The 18,604-nt window shown below is 40.2% G+C and overlaps 3 protein-coding genes across 5 annotated transcripts; 1 reads left to right on the top strand and 2 right to left on the bottom strand.

Annotated features, from left to right (window-relative positions):
* Positions 1-895: 895 nt before the first annotated feature.
* LOC109908136 (uncharacterized) lies at positions 896-4,059 on the bottom strand. Of its 3 annotated transcripts, XM_020506641.2 has the most exons (7): positions 3,962-4,059; positions 3,706-3,788; positions 2,755-2,798; positions 2,052-2,142; positions 1,795-1,907; positions 1,603-1,661; positions 896-1,441 (listed from the first exon to the last, which is right to left on the bottom strand). In XM_020506641.2, the coding sequence occupies exons 3-7, from the start codon at positions 2,777-2,779 to the stop codon at positions 1,265-1,267; spliced, it is 465 nt and encodes a 154-aa protein (XP_020362230.2). In that variant the 5' UTR covers positions 2,780-2,798; positions 3,706-3,788; positions 3,962-4,059; the 3' UTR covers positions 896-1,264. The 3 variants fall into 3 exon arrangements, with proteins under 3 accessions (XP_020362230.2, XP_020362229.1, XP_031650265.1); XM_020506640.2 differs by lacking the exons at positions 3,706-3,788; positions 3,962-4,059 and adding an exon at positions 3,038-3,199; XM_031794405.1 differs by lacking the exons at positions 3,706-3,788; positions 3,962-4,059 and adding an exon at positions 3,038-3,201 and having other exon boundaries at positions 2,052-2,798.
* Positions 4,060-4,930: 871 nt separating this feature from the next.
* On the top strand, positions 4,931-12,967 carry LOC109908137 (acidic mammalian chitinase). Its single transcript, XM_020506642.2, has 11 exons — positions 4,931-5,033; positions 5,127-5,156; positions 5,670-5,871; positions 5,986-6,042; positions 6,901-7,066; positions 7,211-7,335; positions 7,488-7,611; positions 7,726-7,911; positions 10,344-10,463; positions 12,051-12,192; positions 12,328-12,967. The coding sequence occupies exons 1-11, from the start codon at positions 5,009-5,011 to the stop codon at positions 12,630-12,632; spliced, it is 1,482 nt and encodes a 493-aa protein (XP_020362231.1). The 5' UTR covers positions 4,931-5,008; the 3' UTR covers positions 12,633-12,967.
* Positions 11,606-16,790, bottom strand: mfsd4ab (major facilitator superfamily domain containing 4Ab). The gene is made up of 10 exons (XM_020506636.2): positions 16,374-16,790; positions 15,540-15,738; positions 15,193-15,441; positions 14,846-15,008; positions 14,533-14,648; positions 14,265-14,438; positions 13,940-14,087; positions 13,707-13,777; positions 13,507-13,627; positions 11,606-13,394 (listed from the first exon to the last, which is right to left on the bottom strand). The coding sequence occupies exons 1-10, from the start codon at positions 16,601-16,603 to the stop codon at positions 13,306-13,308; spliced, it is 1,560 nt and encodes a 519-aa protein (XP_020362225.1). The 5' UTR covers positions 16,604-16,790; the 3' UTR covers positions 11,606-13,305.
* Between the last annotated feature and the right edge of the window lie 1,814 nt (positions 16,791-18,604).

Here is an 18,604-nt window from a genome sequence, read left to right as displayed (position 1 = left end):
CCCAGTGTATTTATACTTGTGTTCTCTGTTTGTCTGTTGCCAGTTCGTTTTGTCCGTCAAGCCTACCCGCGTTTTCCCCTTTGCTCCTGTCTTTTTCTATAGTTCATGTTTTTTAATTTTCCCGGTTTTGACCATTCTGCCTGCCCTGACCCTGAGTCTGCCTGCCATTCTGTACCTTGTCAGACCGCACTGGATTATTGACCTCTGCCTGCACTGACACTGCCTGCCGTTCTGTACCTTTTGACTCTGATCTGGTTTACTGACCTCTGCCTGTCCTTGACCTGTCGTTTTGCCTGCCCCTGTTCTAGTAATAAACTTTTGTTACTGTCTGCATCTGGGTCTTCCCTAAAATGTGATAATTTCAATGAGTTTTTTTTGTATAGTTGGTGTGCATATGTTGTTTTATGTAACTCCTGAATCACTATGATAAATATAGTTTTACTTTAGTGTATTTTTAACAAAGCTGAGAGTTATTTTGAATTCCAAAGTGTAGGAATACAGGTGAAATCAGTCATTGACACAGACATGGTGGCGTAGCAGGAAGCTCAAAATGCCATGAACCAAGAGGTTTGCTTGTGAGTTCAAATCCCAGGTGAGGACATGTTGAATAAAAAAATACTATATAAATAAACATACACAATGTAATCATTTACTGTGTGTCAAATAGGTCATTTGAAAACACTGCAATAACATGACATTCAGGGGACATTTTTGTTTACCTGTGAAAAATATCCAGATGTGAAACTTCATGTGAAATATCATCACATGTGAAGTGTTCCAAAACCACATGGTTTCACATGTGAAATTAAACGTTGTGTGCAAAACATGTCTTTTTTTCATAAGGGGCTCTACCAACTGAGCCACAAGGCCAATGAATGACACCAGAGCCAAGGTGTTCCCGTAAAGAGTTAGGTTTGATTTACTTATAAACAATGGTTTATTGGTAAAGTTGTGAGGAAACAACTAAATAGGTGTAATGCAGTTTTTTTTCTCATTAAGCTACAGTACATGGTATCTAAACTATATTATAGGCTACTTTACTCTCATGATTCAAAACATTTACAAAAAGGATACATACTAATACTAATATATTACATGTATAGAATACAAAACATTATGATAATTAGAATCATTGCAATCTAAATCATATTTTTAAAACCATACAAAATAAACTTCAAAAGATTCAAATTCTTAGCTGCCCCCACCCTTGTGACTTTAGAGCATTATCCTTGAAGAGATTTATATTTGTGCATTATTATGCATGTTAAATTTCAGAAGTGCAGATTATAGCACTGACATATTCAGTCACCTCTGTGGCTGGCGATGGTTTGGCGTTAGCCCTTAGGATGGTCAGGTCACTGTAAGTAATGTGGTCTTCCATCCTCTGCACCTTGGATTTACCAGCGGTCGCATATGTGTGCTCATTTGCAATAACAAACACCTGAAAATGATATACAACCAAGTTACAGACTAAATGTGTCTTTCATGACAGACAGTTAAAATGTTGCTTTTATCTCCTGTACAAATAATATAAATGTGTCTAAATGCTTAGGAATAGGGTCTGCTTTTGTGGTCATATTGTTGAGGGATGCATTTCTGTACCTGTGGTTTGTCTGTGGTATTTGTTTCATCATCCAACTCTCTTGATTTTGACACACATGCTGGAGAAGAAAAACAAAGGAAAAAAAGAAGAAGGAAAACATTTAGAATCTTTTAGAATAAATCAATATACATCTTTGACTGTGTTAGGTTCAAAAGGATAAATATGTTTTAAAAGAAGATGATGTTACTCACGCAAAGCTGTCTTTCTCCAGAGGGTATAAACGAACAGACCTGATGCAGCCACAACAAGAAGTAGACAAATACAGGTGACCAGGCCAATTATGATCTGCTCTGCTGATACGGGCCTGAAGAGTAAAAGGGAATGAGAAAAGCAGTGATTTAAGAGTGATAATATAAGCCGTAAACATTTTTTATCTGATTTGGTGTGTGTGAAGATAATGTATGAATTTGAGCGGCTGTATGAATTAGTCGTAGAATTCAATGCTTACCTTTGGGCAATGAATGGTGTTGTTGGCATGTATGTGGTTGTAGGAATAGTTGTTGTTGCTGCTGTTGTTGGTGCTATTGTAGTTGTTGTTGCTATAAAGGATATTAGTACATTTGAAGTAGGCCACTTAGTGCTTTAAAATATTGTCAAAAGAATACTACAAAATAACAGAAACATGTGTTCATGACAATGTTTATGAAAGTCCCATCACTACCACCACATGGTCACCTTTTACTTATCCATGTTCAACCAAGGACCAAAACAATGATGCAAAACCACTAACCAGTCTGAGGTGTGAGTCCCACGTGTAGACTATTACAACTAAATACACACCTTTGATCACATCGCAATGTAAAGATTTATGTTGTGTACATTATATTATCTAAGGCAGGGAACATCAACTAGATTCAGCCTCGGGACAATTTTTTCTTGAGCAGATGATCAGGGGGCCGGAACATTATTACAAATAATTGAAGACTGCACATTGACTACAAAATCCCAAACAGATATGATTTGACTAAAACATAATAATTTCAAACCTTGCTTACATTTGTATATGATATTTTATCTCTATTATAAGTGGGAATACTTTGGATCAGATTAAAATCCCCCTCGGGCCAAATTCGGCCCGCATGCTGATAGTTGGGGAACCCTGATCGAAGGGATACTTTGGATTTTCTATCTCATTTTGGGAAATGACTTACTTGATGGTTTGTTTCCCATTTTCATCAGAAAAGGTTCTTGTTTTCTATGAGTGAACGGAACAAATTAGTGACTCACACACAGGGAGACGAATAATCCTTTGAAGCCTCAAATGTATTTCAACACATCTTTGTCTAAACTAACCGTTACATGGCATAATGCCTTAATCAAGCTGAAAACTTTGTCTCTGGTTATACAGTAGCCTAAGTAAACTTGTATACTATTATGGCTTAAGGGGTTATAAGGAGAATATGCAGACATTCCCCAAAATATAAAAGTTCTTACCTTTAGTAACACTTCTAGAATGTTTTTAACATTCTGAGCCAAGTTTGAAGTTTTTAATGTGCCTATAATCTCACTATTGTGATAATGTATGTCTCAAAATCACAAGTATTCCTTCAAATTACAGTTTCGTCAGCTCAAAGTATATGTATTAGGGGAAGTGATACCAAAATGAGAAATAGGACATTTGCTATTTGCTTAAGCAAGAACGCAGCAAATGAGAGAGCAGAGAAGTGTGTGGTTATTAATGATTCATTACGTAACATTTATCCATTGGCATTATAATCACCCACCAAGGACTAACTTCAGTAGTAATAGGCCAATAAGAGATGTTGAAACCTGGTTTGGTGTGAATCTGACCTCAGAGATTAGTTCACCATGAATTCACCAGGTTTTAATAGACGACCTTGGATTTTTGTGGCCAGTGTTTAACAACATACTGTAGTTGCACACAGCTACTCCTGACTAACTTGGCCTACATTTGACCTTGGTAAGTTCAGATCCAATGAGGATACTAGGAGGGATCCCCTGCTGCTGTCCCACTAACATCTGGTTAGCGTCCCTGTTCACTTTACAAACACCTCCAGCAGAACAAACAAGGTTTCTATGGGAAATCCATAAAACAAATGGTCACTTATTAAAATAACTTTTGCTTTAAGGGGTTTACTCACACTATAACTATCACTGTTCAACATGTTCCATTAGCATCAGCATTTCTGTTGCATAATCTGATGCAGTCTGAAATAACGGAAGCCTGAAATAAGGAAGGAAAGATTGAGATAAGTAATCTATTGACTTTAACATATCACATAGGTTGAATAGCTACAGTGTAAGCATCTCTGTTTTGTGCCTTGTTTATGTTAGCAGTGCGATAACAGTATATGTTTTTTAGGTTACCACTTAGCTGTTCAAACAGAAAAACTTCACCATTTATTCAATGTTACTGTAACGATGTTCGTCTGAGGAAGAAGGAGTAGACCAAAGCGCAGCATGGTACGTGTTCATATTTCCTTAAATTAACTGAACACTAAATACAAAAGAACAAGAGCATAAACAAAAACCGAAACAGTCCCATATGGTGCAAACACTGAAACGGAAAACAACTACCCACAAACACAGGTGGGAACAGGCTACCTAAGTATGGTTCTCAATCAGAGACAACGATTGACAGCTGCCTCTGATTGGGAACCATACCAGGGCAAACACATAGAAGTACAAAACCTAGAACAAAACATAGAATGCCCACCCCAACTCACCCCCTGACCAAACCAAAATAGAGACATAAAAAAGGAACTAAGGTCAGGACGTGACAGTTCCATTATTCTGGCTTATAGTGCAATAAAAAAACACAGCCGAGTCTTCAACACATTTTCCAGTCAATGTGTTTTTTATTTATTTTGATTTAACCTAGGCAAGTCAGTTAAGAACAAATTCTTATTTACAATGATGGCTTTCCGGGGAACACTGCCTTGTTCAGGAGCAGAACAAAATATTTTTACCTTGTCAACTTGGGAATCCAGCAACCTTTCGGTTACTGGCCCAACACTCTAACCACTAGGCTACCTGCCACCCCTGTAGTTTTAATATTTGGGATATTGTGCTCCCCTAAATTCTCAGTGCCAATATGCGCATACATCTTTTCTTAGTTGCCAAGTATCAACCAAAACAAGGCCCAAAGTAGGCCACATGTACTTGTTAGTTACTGTTATGATCAGTATGTTCATGAAACAATCTACCATAAAGGTCCTTCACACAAGGAGAAATCCAATTTGGCAGTGTACCTGCAGAACATAATGGAAAGATAGGTAATCACACCTCACAGCTTACGCCAGCAAATATGTTAATCTTTGGTAATGCACAACAATCTTCAGTAAATATTCCCTTTTTTTGCAAAAATGCATGTCAAGGCGTTTTGAGCAAATGCAGATTGTATAAAAGTGGGAACCTTAGACACGGTCTTTATTCAAGGCAATCATGGGCAAAGTACTGTTTGTGACGGGTAAGTAGTTATGGTGAAAGCTCAACACTACATTATTGTATGGTATCCAACGTATGCATAACAAAATGTAATCTATGTCTTCTCTTTCCATAGCTCTAGCCCTGCTGCTGCATGCACAGCTCGGTAAGTGGACTCCAGAACACAAACTCTTTGTAGGCTGGGGATAGGGGTCTCAATTGAACTCAATTGGTCCATAGACCAAGTACAGTACATACTGTATGTAGTATCTTCATTTGAGCCAGTTTACGACAGCAGGAAAATAATCCTGCAGTAACAGGAAATGTGAATTATTATGTGGATTATAATTCATTTACATTCATTTTTGTAGAGGTTTATGCATTTTTCACAAAGTAAAATCTAGTCTGAAATGTCTAAGTGAAAATTACAAACTTCAGAAGCCTTTTTAAACCTCAAATACACTACATGTTTTACATTTCCTGCATTGATGGAAAGTTCTCCTGCAACAGAGTGATCAAATTAAGATCCTACATCTGTAATTGACTAAATATGGGGCAATAGAATATGTAAACTAGGTGGATTATGAGACTATATTTGAAAATTAAGTAATTCAATCCTATAAACAAGTGAATGAGCAAATATCAAACTATTCATATCCTGTTTTAACTTGTGTCTCAGGGTCCTCCTACATTTTGTCATGCTACTTCACAAACTGGGCACAGTACAGACCACCCCCCGCCATTTACATGCCCAATGACATTGACCCATGTCTGTGTACCCATCTTCTCTATGCCTTCGCCACTATGAAGAACAACGAACTGGCCACCTTCGAGTGGAATGACGTAGAGCTCTATAGCCAGTTCAATGGCCTGAAGAACCAGTGAGCCCCTACTGAGAAACGAACACCTCATGAGATTGTGTCAAGAGAGACAAATGTCATCAATTTACTACTTTAATTTCCCTTAATATGGAATAACATATTGTATTTCAACAGGAATGGCAACTTGAAGACTCTTCTGTCTGTTGGAGGATGGAACTTCGGCTCTTCTGGGTAAGATGATCCGTTATATCTGTTCGCATACTTTCCTCTTGATAACGGCCATCAGTGTCTCTCTATTTCCCCCTATTTCTCTCTATAGATCATCAGTATATTCATCAGAATATTCTCAGATTTTTTTCATGCGAATATTCTAAAATTGGCATGGTGAAAATATGTATTTTCCCCCCAGTTGTGTTTCCACAAACAGACTTGTTGCAGATAAGATGTACTTTTTCGCTTACATTTTCATGTACCAAATACAAATCAATCTGTTTCCATTGCATTTCGACTCTACTGATAGTTTTGTCACAAAAACTGTTGCGCAAAGTAGCAAATATGGTCTTGGAATGTGAGATCTATCCAACAGCTCGCAGACAGGCCGACAGTGCCGGCAGGCCAGTCAACATTATGATATTATTATGGTTAAGAGCATCGATCATCATGTCAAAAAAATCATTCCCTCGATATTTATTGAAAGGAGCATCAAACTCATCACTGCACACTTTCACCACCCTGTGAAGTTCATACTGTATTTAATCTGTAGCCTAATAAACTGCATGGTCTCCCGAGTCATAGTGGGATGACCACACAGCATATCATCGCGTGACTCCAAAATTTACTTCAATATGATGGTCATTATATTATTATTTGAGCATAGAGGCGTTTCCACTGCCATTTCTCGCAAAAAAATAATTTTACAGATACAAACGATTCCACCATGTCAAACGAACAAATTATCTGTAGGCTTTTATAACATTCTAGCGAAATGTAATGTTTCCATCACAGCTGTCGTGATTTTTTTACAAGGTCTTTACTCGCCTAAAAACTGTGGATGGAAACGTGATTAGAGTCATTCTATTCCCCCATCAGATTCTCTGCCATGGTGGCCAGCCCCACCAACCGCCAGACCTTCATCAACTCTGTGATAGTGTTTCTGAGGAAGTATGAGTTTGATGGTCTGGACATCGACTGGGAGTACCCAGCCAACAGAGGGAGCCCTCCTCAGGATCAGCAGCTCTACTCTGTTCTCGTGGAGGTAAAGTTGACTAAACAAGAACAACAATAATACAACTGAGAGAGTTTAATATATTTCTGTTGCAATAGTTATTGTAAATAGTAAAGCCCTAATACTGACTTGCCTAGTTAAATAAAGGTTAAGTAAAAAATTTGTTTATAACAGGAAATGAGGGCAGCATTTGAGAAGGAGGCTAAGCAGACTAACAAGGCCCGTCTCCTGCTGTCTGCTGCTGTCTCCGCTGGAAGGGATACCATCAGCTCTGCTTACGAAATCCCCAAGCTTGGACAGTAGGCATCATGCACTCTGTAGTGGCCTATCTACTGTACTTTGTAGCCTGTATACTGCCATACAGTCATTGTCTTTCTCAAAAAGATATTACTGCTATTCAGGCTATGATACTGACCATATAATAACAGTTTGCCACTTTTGCAACCTCTAGGGCCTTGGACATGATCAATGTCATGTCATATGACTTCCACGGCTCCTGGGATCCCTTCACTGGAGAGTGCAGCCCCCTGTACAAGAGCCCTGCTGACAATGGTGGCTTCATCTACTTCAATGTGGTGAGTATGTCAGGACAAGGGTGGATGGCTCTTTGTGGGTGTGATGAGTCTGCTGAAGAGCAAAGTTAATCCAGCAGGCAGCAAACACTAACATATAAAGCTATTGTGTTCCAGGACTATGCTATGAACTACTGGAAGAACCATGGAGCACCAGCAGAGAAACTGATGGTTGGGTTCCCCACCTATGGCAACACATTCACCCTGACGAATGCAGCTAACAACGGAATCGGAGCATCTATTGCCGGAGCTGGAACTCCAGGCAAATACACACAGGAGGCTGGAGAGCTGGCATACTTTGAGGTACTTTAAATGGTGATATTTCTTTCTTTCATCATAAAAAGTGAACTCTAACTGTTGAGGGCCTCCTTATGATCTGGTTTCAATTGTATCTCAACTTCGACTCAACTGGTTGCTTCTTATTTGATGGCTTTATCATAACAAGGGAAATCATACTGAACAAAAATATAAACGCAACATGGAACAATTTCATTGATTTTACTGAGTTACAGTTCATATGATGAAATAAATTCATTAGGCCCCAATCTATAGATTTCACATGACTGGGAATTCAGATATGCATCTGTTGGTCACAGATACCTTTAGGGCCCCACTAAAGCCTTCAGGACCTCGTCATAGTATTTTTGTGCATTTGAATTGCTATCAATAAAATGCAATTGTGTTCGTTGTCCGTAGCTTATGCCTGCCCATACCATAACCCCACCGCTATCATGGGGCACTCTGTTCACAACGTTGACATCGGCAAACCACTCGCCCACACAACACCATACACGTAGTCTGCGATTGTGAAGCCGGTTAGACGTGCTGCCAAATTTTCTAAAACTACGTTGGAGTCGGCTTATGGTAGAGACATTAACATTACATTTTCTGGCAACAGCTCTGGTGGACATTACTGCAGTCAGCATGCCAATTGCATGCTCCCTCAAAACTTAAGATATCTGTGGCATTGTGTTGTGTGACAAAACTTCACATTTTAGAGTGGCATTTTATTGTCCCCAGCACAAGGTGCACCTGTGTTATGATCATGCTGTTTTATCAGCTTCTTGATCTGCCATACCTGTCCGGTGGATGGATTATCTGGGCAAAGGAGAAATGCTCACTAATAGGGGTGTAAACAAATTTGTGCACACAATTTGAGAGAAAAAAGCTTTTTGTGCTTCTGGAACATTTCTGGGATCTTTTATTTCAGCTCATGAAACATAGGACCAACACTTTACATTTTGCATTTATATTTTTGTTTAGTGTACTTTCAAGAACAACAAAAGAAAGTGATGACACTTGATGGAGATAGGTGTTGATCCCCTGTGCTTTCATGTACAGTTGAAGTCGGAAGTTTACATACACTTAGGTTGGAGTCATTAAAACTCATTTTTCAACCACTCCACAAATTTCTTGTTAATTAACAAACTATAGTTTTGGAAAGTCGGTTAGGACATCTACTTTGTGCATGACACAAGTATTTTTTGAGTCAATTGGAGGTGTACCTGTGGATGTATTTCAAGGCCTACCTTCAAACTCAGTGCCTCATTGCTTGACATCATAGGAAAATCATCAGGAATTTTTTTTTAGACCTCCACATGTCTGGTTCATCCTCGGGAGCAATTTCCAAACACCTGAAGGTACCACGTTCATCTGTACAAACAATAGTGTGCAAGTATAAACACCAGCCATCATACCGCTCAGGAAGGAGACGCGTTCTATCTCCTAGAGATTAATGTACTTTGGTGCAAAAAGTGCAAATCAATCCCAGAACAACAGCAAAGGACCTTGTGAAGATGCTGGAGGAAACATGAGTCCTATATTGACATAACCTGAAAGGCCGCTCAGCAAGGAAGAAGCCACTGCTCCAACACCGCCATAAAAAAGACAGACTACAGTTTGCAACTACACATGGCGACAAAGATCATACTTTTTGGAGAAATGTCCTCTGGTCTGATGAAACAAAAATGGAACTGTTTGGCCATAATGTTTGAAGGAAAAAGGGGGAAGCTTGCAAGATGAAGAACACCATCCCAACCGTGAAGCACGGGGGTGGCAGCATAATGTTGTGGGGGTGCTTTGCTGCAGGAGGGACTGGTGCACTTCACAAAATAGATGGCATCATGGAGGAAGGAAAATGATGTGGGTATATTGAAGCAACATCTCAAGACATATATCAGGAAGTTAAAGCTTGGTCGCAAATGGGTCTTCCAAATGGACAATGACCCCAAGCATACTTCCAAAGTTGTGGCAAAATGGCTTAAGGACAACAAAGTCAAGATATTGGAGTGACCATCACAAAGCCCTTATCTCAATCCTAGAAAATTTGTAGGCAGAACTTAGAAAGAGTGTGCAAGGGCAAGGATGCCTACAAACCTGACTCAGTTACAGCTCTGTCAGGAGGAATGGGCCCAAATTTACCCAACTTATTGTGGGAAGCTTGTGGAAGGATACCCAAAACATTTGACCCATGTTAAGCAATTTAAAGGCAATGCTACCAAATACTAATTGAGTGTATATAAACTTTTGATCCACTGAGAATGTGATGAAAAATAAAAGCTGAAATAAATCTCTACTATTATTCTGACATTTCACATTCTTAAAATAAAGTGGTGATCCTAACTGACCTAAAACAGGGAATTTTTACTAGGATTCTATGTCAGGAATTGTGAAAACTGAGTTTAAATGTATTTGGATAAGGTGTGTGTAATCTTCCGACTTCAACTGTATCACAGATCTGTGGGTTTTTGAAAGACGGAGCCACAGAGGTTTGGGACACACCACAGGACGTGCCGTACGCCTACAAAGGAACCCAGTGGGTGGGCTATGACAATGTCAAGAGCTTTGGGATCAAGGTAAGAACAATACAATAAAAAAATAGTATTTGTTGCAATGTGAAACTACTTTTCGTTAAGCATTATGGTGACATACACTGAGTGTACAAAACACTCGGAACATGCTCTTTCCATGACATAGACTGACCAGATTAATCCAGGTGAAAGCTATGATCCCTTATTGATGTTACTTGTCCACTTCAATCAGTGTAGATGAAGGGGCGGAGACAGGTTAAAGAAGGATTTTTAAGCCTTGAGACAATTGAGACATAGATAGTCCATGTGTGCCATTCAGAGGGTGAATGGGCAAGAAAATGATTTAAGCGCCTTTGAACGAGGTATGGAAGTAGGTGCCAGGCACACCAGTTTGAGTGTGTCAAGAACTACAATGGTGATTGGTTTTCATGCTCAGCAGTTTCCGTGTGTGTCAAGAATGGTCCACCACCCAAAGGACATCCAGCCAACTAGACACAACTACGGGAAGCATTGGAGTCAACGTGGGCCAGCATCCCTGTAAATCTCTTCTAACACCTTGTAGAGTCCATGCACTGACAAATAGAGGCTGTTCTGAGGGCAAAACGGGGTGCATCTCAATATTAGGAAGGTGTTCTTAATGATTCATACACTCAGTGTATAAAACGTGAGTGGCGAGACTAGATCAAAGAGTCTGCTAAATGTGTTTCCAACACACACACCCTTAAGAGGGTAATATGAAAAATATGTATTTATGGCATGCTTTTATATACACAAGTACATTCAACACACGCAACAGCATCAATATTTCACATGCTCATGAATGTGCATTCATAACATGGAAATGATTAGTGCGGCTGCTCTCTAGGAATTACCTTATAGTAGTGCACCAAGTTGTTCAACTGGGTTTCTCTGCATGTGTTGAACTCACAAAAAATGTTGCGCCTTTTTGCCAGTTGTGCCCCTTGCTGTCTTTCGGCAGTTGTGGAACAAGTACTGAATAGTCATACTTGAGTAAAAGTAAAGATACCTTAATAGAAAATTACTAAAAGTCAACTAATAATACTACTTGAGTAAAAGTCCAAATGTATTTGGTACTTAAGTACAGTGGTGAAAAAAGTACTCAATTGTCATACTTGAATAAGTAAAAGCAATACATCAAATTCCTCCTATAAAGCAAACCAGATGGCAACATTTTCTAGTTTTTATTTATTTACGGACTGCATGGGCACACTCAAACACTCATACATAATTTACAAATGCAGTATTTGTGTTTAGTGAGTCCTCCAGATCAGAGGCAGTACACGCTGGGCACGTCAATGTCTATTCCACATTGGTTCAAGGTAATTTCATTGAAATAAAACAACCAGTGTGTGCCCAGTGGGTAGGAATGACAATGCGTTATATTAATAGGTGTGTGAATTGGACCATATTGCTGTTCTGCCTAAGCATTTGAAATGTAACAAGTACTTTTGGGTGTCAGGGAAAATGTATGGGACTAAAAAGTATATATTTCCTTTAGGAATGTAGTGGAGTAAAAGTAATAAAAATATAAATAGTAAAGATACCCCAAAAAACGACTTAAGTAGTAGATCAAATCATTTTTACTTAGTTACTTTACACCACTGTTTATAGGTTGACTGGCTGAAGAAGAACAACTTTGGAGGAGCCATGGTCTGGACTCTTGATATGGATGACTATACCGGCACCTACTGTGGCCAGGGAAAATATCCTCTCATCAACGTCCTCAAGAAAGGCCTCAATCTGGAATCAGCACGTAAGAGACCTGCACACTAGATTGGGTTCAATAGCAGAAAAGTATGACATCTCTGACTGCTGTGCTACAGAATTATATCAAACACCTAAAATGTGTTCTTTCAATTCATGATTTTGTTTTTAATACCCATTTCAGCTTGCAATCCCCCTGCAACTCCCCTGCCCCTTATTAAGGGAACTACCAATGGAGGTGATGATGGTGGGGACTCTGGAGGCAGCTCGAGCGGAGGCAGCTCGAGCGGAGGCAGCCCCAGCGGTGGGACCACCAGTGGGACCAGTGGCATGAACAGTAACTTCTGTGTTGGCAAAGCTGCTGGGCTGTACGCCGACCCAAAGAACAAGAACCAGTTCTACAACTGCAGTCAGGGCAAGACCTACTTCCAGTACTGTGCTACTGGCCTGGTCTTTGACACCTCATGCTCTTGCTGCAACTGGTCCTAAAGTCCCTATTTCAGAATGGCAGGTGACATTTCATGGTCAGATAGCCTCCATTTCAGAACTGGAGGCATCCCTTTTTGAGTATATATCCTACATTATATTTCAGATAGCAATAAAAAAAAAAAACGACTTATTTCAATAAATTATCCCCTTCTTGTGATCAACTATTAATGAAAGCAAAATAGTTCACTGTCTTATCTGTTGAAATAAAAAAAGTAGTCATTCAACTCATGTTCAAATGTTTTTAAACATTTCAACATTGTGACAATGAGCAACAATGAATACCAATCCAAATGCCTTGAAAATAAAGCACATTATTTTCATATACTGTAACCTAACTACCCCTTGCTCACACACTTATTACAAAGTCATTATCTATAGGGGTTTTAAACAGAAGGTAACATTAGCATATCTAAAGGGATGATGATGATTGGAATAAGAAGCAGTAGAGGCATTTTCAGGAAGGAAAAAAGGAGGGACTAAATCATTTGGAATATATTAATAACTTAAACATGACTTATTCACTCCTCTGGCTATTGCAGCCTTCAGGATGGCTAAAACATTACATGTCCTAGTACTGTATGTATTTGTCTTCACTGACGGCGTGTTTTCTTCCTCTTCACATTGTTGGTCAATAACAATACTGAGCACCAAATGGCCCCAGCTACATAGCCTCTCAGCTACTCTCCTTCTGTTCTGTTTTACTGTCTACTACTGCTGCTGCTGGTGGGAGCTCCTCCACCATGGCTGACTTCACTGAGGTTCCTGTGGGGTGGAGAAAGATTAGAATGTGAACAGATGGGTTACAGATAAATTATCTACTTTTTCCTCTATGTACAGTTGTTCAACTGTGATATGGCTGAGGTGGTCCTAGTACCAGTGAGGTATTTCCTGTGCATGCGATGTAAGAACAGCAGCCCGAAGAAGAGGATGGAGCCCATACAACCGATTATCATTCCACAGAGCAGGAAACTATAGCTGCCTTCACTCTGGATGATCTGGAGAATAAAAAGCACAATTTTAGACTGTTAATCTTCCCCTCTCTTTAACATGTACTACGTATCTGTGCAGTCTTACCGATCCAACAAGGACTTGCATGACCATTTCTCCCATCCCAGCACTTGTTACCAGAACTGAGGTTGCACATCCTGCCAAGAGAGAAAAGATAAGCGGAGTAAGACAGAGAGATTATATACTGTAGTATCTCATCATCATTTATCCAACCACTCTATTACTGTGTCATTACTGAGTCGTTACTGTGTTGTTACTGAGTCATTGACACTTATTGTGCTGGCGATTGATGAATGTACCTTGGTAGTCCAGGATGTCCTCAGTGTAAGCCAGCATACAGGGGAAGATGCTGCTGAGGAACAGGCCCAGTAGAGTGGTCCCAACAAACAGGAATATACTGCTGGTGTCGAGGACGAGCAGCAACAACACTGTGACAATGACACCAGCCTGCAGAGATGAAGAAAGACTTCAATTGGATATATAGACAATCAATTATTGAGTGAAATGCCCATTTAAATATAAACATATTGGAATTGAAAGACAATAAATATTTTAAAACAAGCCTTCATTAATGTTAATTCATTTTCCTTAGGGATTAATAAAATATTATATCATTGGCATTACCAGATTAATCATGAGCAGTCGAACGGGCTGGAAGCGGAAGGTGAGAGGGATGGACACCAGACGTCCTGCAGTAATGGCTGCCCAGAAGATACTAACCAGGTATCCCGCAGTCTTATTAGGTAGAGAAATGGGGGGAGACACTGCATATGTGTACACAAAGCCTGCATACGCACCCTAGGAATAGAAAGTGGAGGTCCTCAGATTAATCCATTGTTGCATACATACACTAATATGGAGCAGACTGCATAACAGAATCGGTACTACTCACCACAATGCCATCAGTCATGAACAGGACCATTCCACCAACGATATGAATCCCAAAGAAGGACACAGGCAACTCACGCAGGTTGTTATTCTGACAGCAGCTGAAGATATCCCCATGACCTGCAAACCGAGAGAAACATTAGGAGAGATCTAAACCACTTGGCTAGTACAGTAGGTGTGAATTTTCAACTGATCCAAACTCAGAATTTGATGTGATCCAAGTATTATAATTTTCAAATTATCTTGGGTATACTGCCATCTTATAGAGGAAATGAAGAGTTCAGATCAGATCCAAAAGATCCAGTTTTGCCCTTTACCTCCTCCCTCCTCCTGGTCTTTAGGTTCTGTGTCAGGTCCCTCGGCCCCCTGGTTCTCCATGGACAGCTCGTCTTTGTCCAGCAAAAGAGGTGTGGTGCTGCGGCAGCAGGGGATCAACTGCTCCTGGTACATCAGGAATAACACTGCCATTGGCACTGGCAGCTGGGAGAGGAAAATATCATTCAAATGATGTATCATCGGAAGAAATGTAAAATCTTGGATCAAAGCCTTTGCAATAATCAATCAACATTATTCAAAGTTTGGAGTGAGCGGAATCAATATTAGGAGCCGTTATGCTTGAGCTTACACACTATGTTTCACCTCACTATGCTTGGCAAGATCTTACATTGATCATTGCCATGATCCAGAAGGCGTAGGACACGATGGACTCCTCTGGCTCCTCTGCTAGGGGCAGGTGGTCCATGGACACGTTGTGCATCACAATGGGGCTGTTCCTCAGCGTGTTCCTGAAGTGGTGCATGATCTCGGTCACATTTTCTGTCACATTCCCCACCCTACAGCCTGTCTCCGACAGGAAGGGATCAGCAATCAGAGGGCTCACCAGCGCCCCGAACCCAATGAAGAAGTGGAGGGCCTGCAAAAACAACAAAGTTTCTATCATTCATTCTAAATATAATGCACTTTGGGTATATTCTGAAAGCTGAACTGAACTGGGCATAGTTACTCTCTCACCTGGAGAAAGACAGCCGAGTCCTTCTGATATATGGCGACCAGCTGGATGTTGGCGATGGTGTCAATGATGCCCATGGCCAGACCGGACACAGCCATGGCAATAGCCAACAGCAGCACATTATGGCAGAGGGGGATGATGGCAAATATTACAGAGATGAGTAGCGAGGACAAGAACAGTGCAGCTAGAGCACTGAACAACCTTTGGGAGAGAGGGGAGGAGTTATTACTACTAGAAATAACATACACTAGAGGTTTGAATGGCTCAAACATTGAACAAGATGTTAGCCAACACTATGGTTGAAATATGCAAAGGCCAGCTGGCTAGGGGCTCACTGTTGATAGAATAGGCTACAGAGATAACTGCCAACTGATGCATACACAAACCTTCACACTCTTAAAGGCTCTGCAAAGTGATTTCACAGTTTAAGCAAAAAGAAGCCACGGAACTGTTTGCATTGTGTTTCCAAAAAATGCAGTACCTAGAACTACGTAGAAAGCCCTTTAAATTACAGCTATCTTTTTGTAATTGGTTTAAAGTGAGAATCCAGGGAACAAAGATCCCATACTGTAGGAGAACCCTTTTTGGTTCCAAGTAGAACTCTTTTGGGTTCCATGTTCCACCTGGAACCAAAAGGAGTTCTTCAAAGGTTTCTCCTATGGGGACAGCCGAAGAACCCTTTTTGGTTCTAGATAGCACCTTTTTTTCTAAAAGTGTAGGGTTGCACAACCAGGATTTTGGGAAAACCAGATTATTTTTTATTTTTTTAAGTTCCCGGAATTTTTCGACCCTATGCTTCACACAGGGATTAGAGAACTGTTTGAATAGTCACTCACGTTTTCTTGAAGACCCCTCCGATTGAGCTGCCGATGAGCAGGCAGAACTGCTGGGAGAAGAAGACCCAGGTGATCTGGCTCAGTGTAGACTGGGTTTGACATCGCAAGTCCAATATGGTGGGTCCCAGGAAGGCTATACACAGTCCAAAACTGAAGAACACACTCCAGTATGTACAGGTGTGGTGAAAGTTCCTTTTAAAAAGTGTTATAATCCGCTCTTCTATAAACATTATTGTTCCACAAGCTTCAGAAATTCAAATTGAGAAATTATGAACAAAAGTCAGTCCACAATTTTGCAAAGAGAATTTTCCAGTAGTAGACCTAACTAGCCTCTATGTTATTAGGTGTCCAGTCAACAGTATGGTTAGTAACTACTCTGTCTCTACCCGCTGAAGGTCTTGTAGTATAATATTTGAGTGATTCGCTCTCTTTTAAATATTTTCAAGTTCCCACCAAAATTACTTAACTGAAAGGATGTCCTTTGTAGTTAATGGGTAGAGGAGACTCTATGAACATTGGGTATTTTTCAATTGTCAATGATTTGCTGTTAAGCGTCAAACTGTGTCAAAATTATATTTTAAAGCTAACTGTCATAGTCAGTCATGTCCATTCATTCATTCATTCATTTAGGTCAGGAAATGACACAGGATGAAAGGGTGCCTTGGCTTCCCTTGGTGCCAGCATGGAGTTGTATCACCAGGAGGGCTTAGGGGACCTAACCTGTGGAGGGCCCAAAATAACTTCCCATAGATGTAAAAGCATCATACTTGATAAATGATTGGAATATAACTTCAAAAGGACTACAACATGCTCTTGGTCATTTCTATGGCACTCTCCTCCTCCGAGACTTTCTCTGTGTGGGCAGCAAGGGAAAGTACTGATGATGAGAGTCAAGGTGGGGAAAATTATTATCGCAAGTCATTGACAAAGTGTCACTTATACTCGCTGTCAGTTGTATATTTAAAATGGCAGACTTAAACAATGACTCCCCAGCTAAATATAGGTTAAATAAAGTATACCAACATGAACTTGTTTGCAGGTCTAAAGTCTAGGAGGTTGACTGGGGTTGGAGGATGTGCATCACACAACAACACTAGTTTTATATTGACTTACATTTGTTGTAAAACTTCAACCATGACAGGAAGATAAAATTGTTTAGCAGCAGGGACGTCCCCAAGACTGGTCTTGGTGAGCGTCTTGGTTTGCTGGCTTACAACTCATCCCTGAATTGATTTACTGAGGCTAATGGCCAGTTATGAATTTTCAGGTCACAACAAGGTCAAAAAGTATGAATGGTTACCAACAAATGGAAGCAATTCGAACAATCACAAGCATTTATTGAATCCCATTCCTTACCATTTACCATATTGCACCCAGGCCAGTATCTTCCACATACAGTGCCTTGCGAAAGTATTCGCCCCCCTTGAACTTTGCGACCTTTTGCCACATTTCAGGCTTCAAACATAAAGATATAAAACTGTATTTTTTTTGTGAAGAATCAACAACAAGTGGGACACAATCATGAAGTGGAACGATATTTCAAACTTTTTTAACAAATCAAAAACTTAAAAATTGGGCGTGCAAAATTATTCAGCCCCTTTACTTTCAGTGCAGCAAACTCTCTCCAGAAGTTCAGTGAGGATCTCTGAATGATCCAAGGTTGACCTAAATGACTAATGATGATAAATACAATCCACCTGTGTGTAATCAAGTCTCCGTATAAATGCACCTGCACTGTGATAGTCTCAGAGGTCCGTTAAAAGCGCAGAGAGCATCATGAAGAACAAGGAACACACCAGGCAGGTCCGAGATACTGTTGTGAAGAAGTTTAAAGCCGGATTTGGATACAAAAAGATTTCCCAAGCTTTAAACATCCCAAGGAGCACTGTGCAAGCGATAATATTGAAATGGAAGGAGTATCAGACCACTGCAAATCTACCAAGACCTGGCCGTCCCTCTAAACTTTCAGATCATACAAGGAGAAGACTGATCAGAGATGCAGCCAAGAGGCCCATGATCACTCTGGATGAACTGCAGAGATCTACAGCTGAGGTGGGAGACTCTGTCCATAGGACAACAATCAGTCGTATATTGCACAAATCTGGCCTTTATGGAAGAGTGGCAAGAAGAAAACCATTTCTTAAAGATATCCATAAAAAGTGTTGTTTAAAGTTTGCCACAAGCCACCTGGGAGACACACCAAACATGTGGAAGAAGGTGCTCTGGTCAGA

This window comes from Oncorhynchus kisutch, linkage group LG17 (genome assembly GCF_002021735.2).
Source record: "Oncorhynchus kisutch isolate 150728-3 linkage group LG17, Okis_V2, whole genome shotgun sequence".
NCBI classification, from domain to species: Eukaryota; Metazoa; Chordata; class Actinopteri; order Salmoniformes; family Salmonidae; genus Oncorhynchus; species Oncorhynchus kisutch.
Note: the sequence above shows the minus strand (reverse complement) of the source record. Positions and strands in the feature narration are given on the sequence as shown.

Coding starts and splice junctions, on each gene's coding strand:
- LOC109908136 (XM_020506641.2), bottom strand. CDS start 2,779: ATGAAAATGGGAAACAAACCATCAA. Junction 2,143..2,754: donor AATGGGAAACAAACCATCAA/GTAAGTCATTTC, acceptor TATCCTTTATAG/CAACAACAACTACAATAGCA. Junction 1,908..2,051: donor ACACCATTCATTGCCCAAAG/GTAAGCATTGAA, acceptor TTTACTCTTCAG/GCCCGTATCAGCAGAGCAGA.
- LOC109908137 (XM_020506642.2), top strand. CDS start 5,009: ATGGGCAAAGTACTGTTTGTGACGG. Junction 7,612..7,725: donor GCTTCATCTACTTCAATGTG/GTGAGTATGTCA, acceptor ATTGTGTTCCAG/GACTATGCTATGAACTACTG. Junction 12,193..12,327: donor CCTCAATCTGGAATCAGCAC/GTAAGAGACCTG, acceptor TACCCATTTCAG/CTTGCAATCCCCCTGCAACT.
- mfsd4ab (XM_020506636.2), bottom strand. CDS start 16,603: ATGTTTATAGAAGAGCGGATTATAACACTTTTTAAAAGGAACTTTCAC. Junction 15,739..16,373: donor GGAGGGGTCTTCAAGAAAAC/GTGAGTGACTAT, acceptor TCTCTCCCAAAG/GTTGTTCAGTGCTCTAGCTG. Junction 15,442..15,539: donor ACTCGGCTGTCTTTCTCCAG/GTGAGAGAGTAA, acceptor TTGTTTTTGCAG/GCCCTCCACTTCTTCATTGG.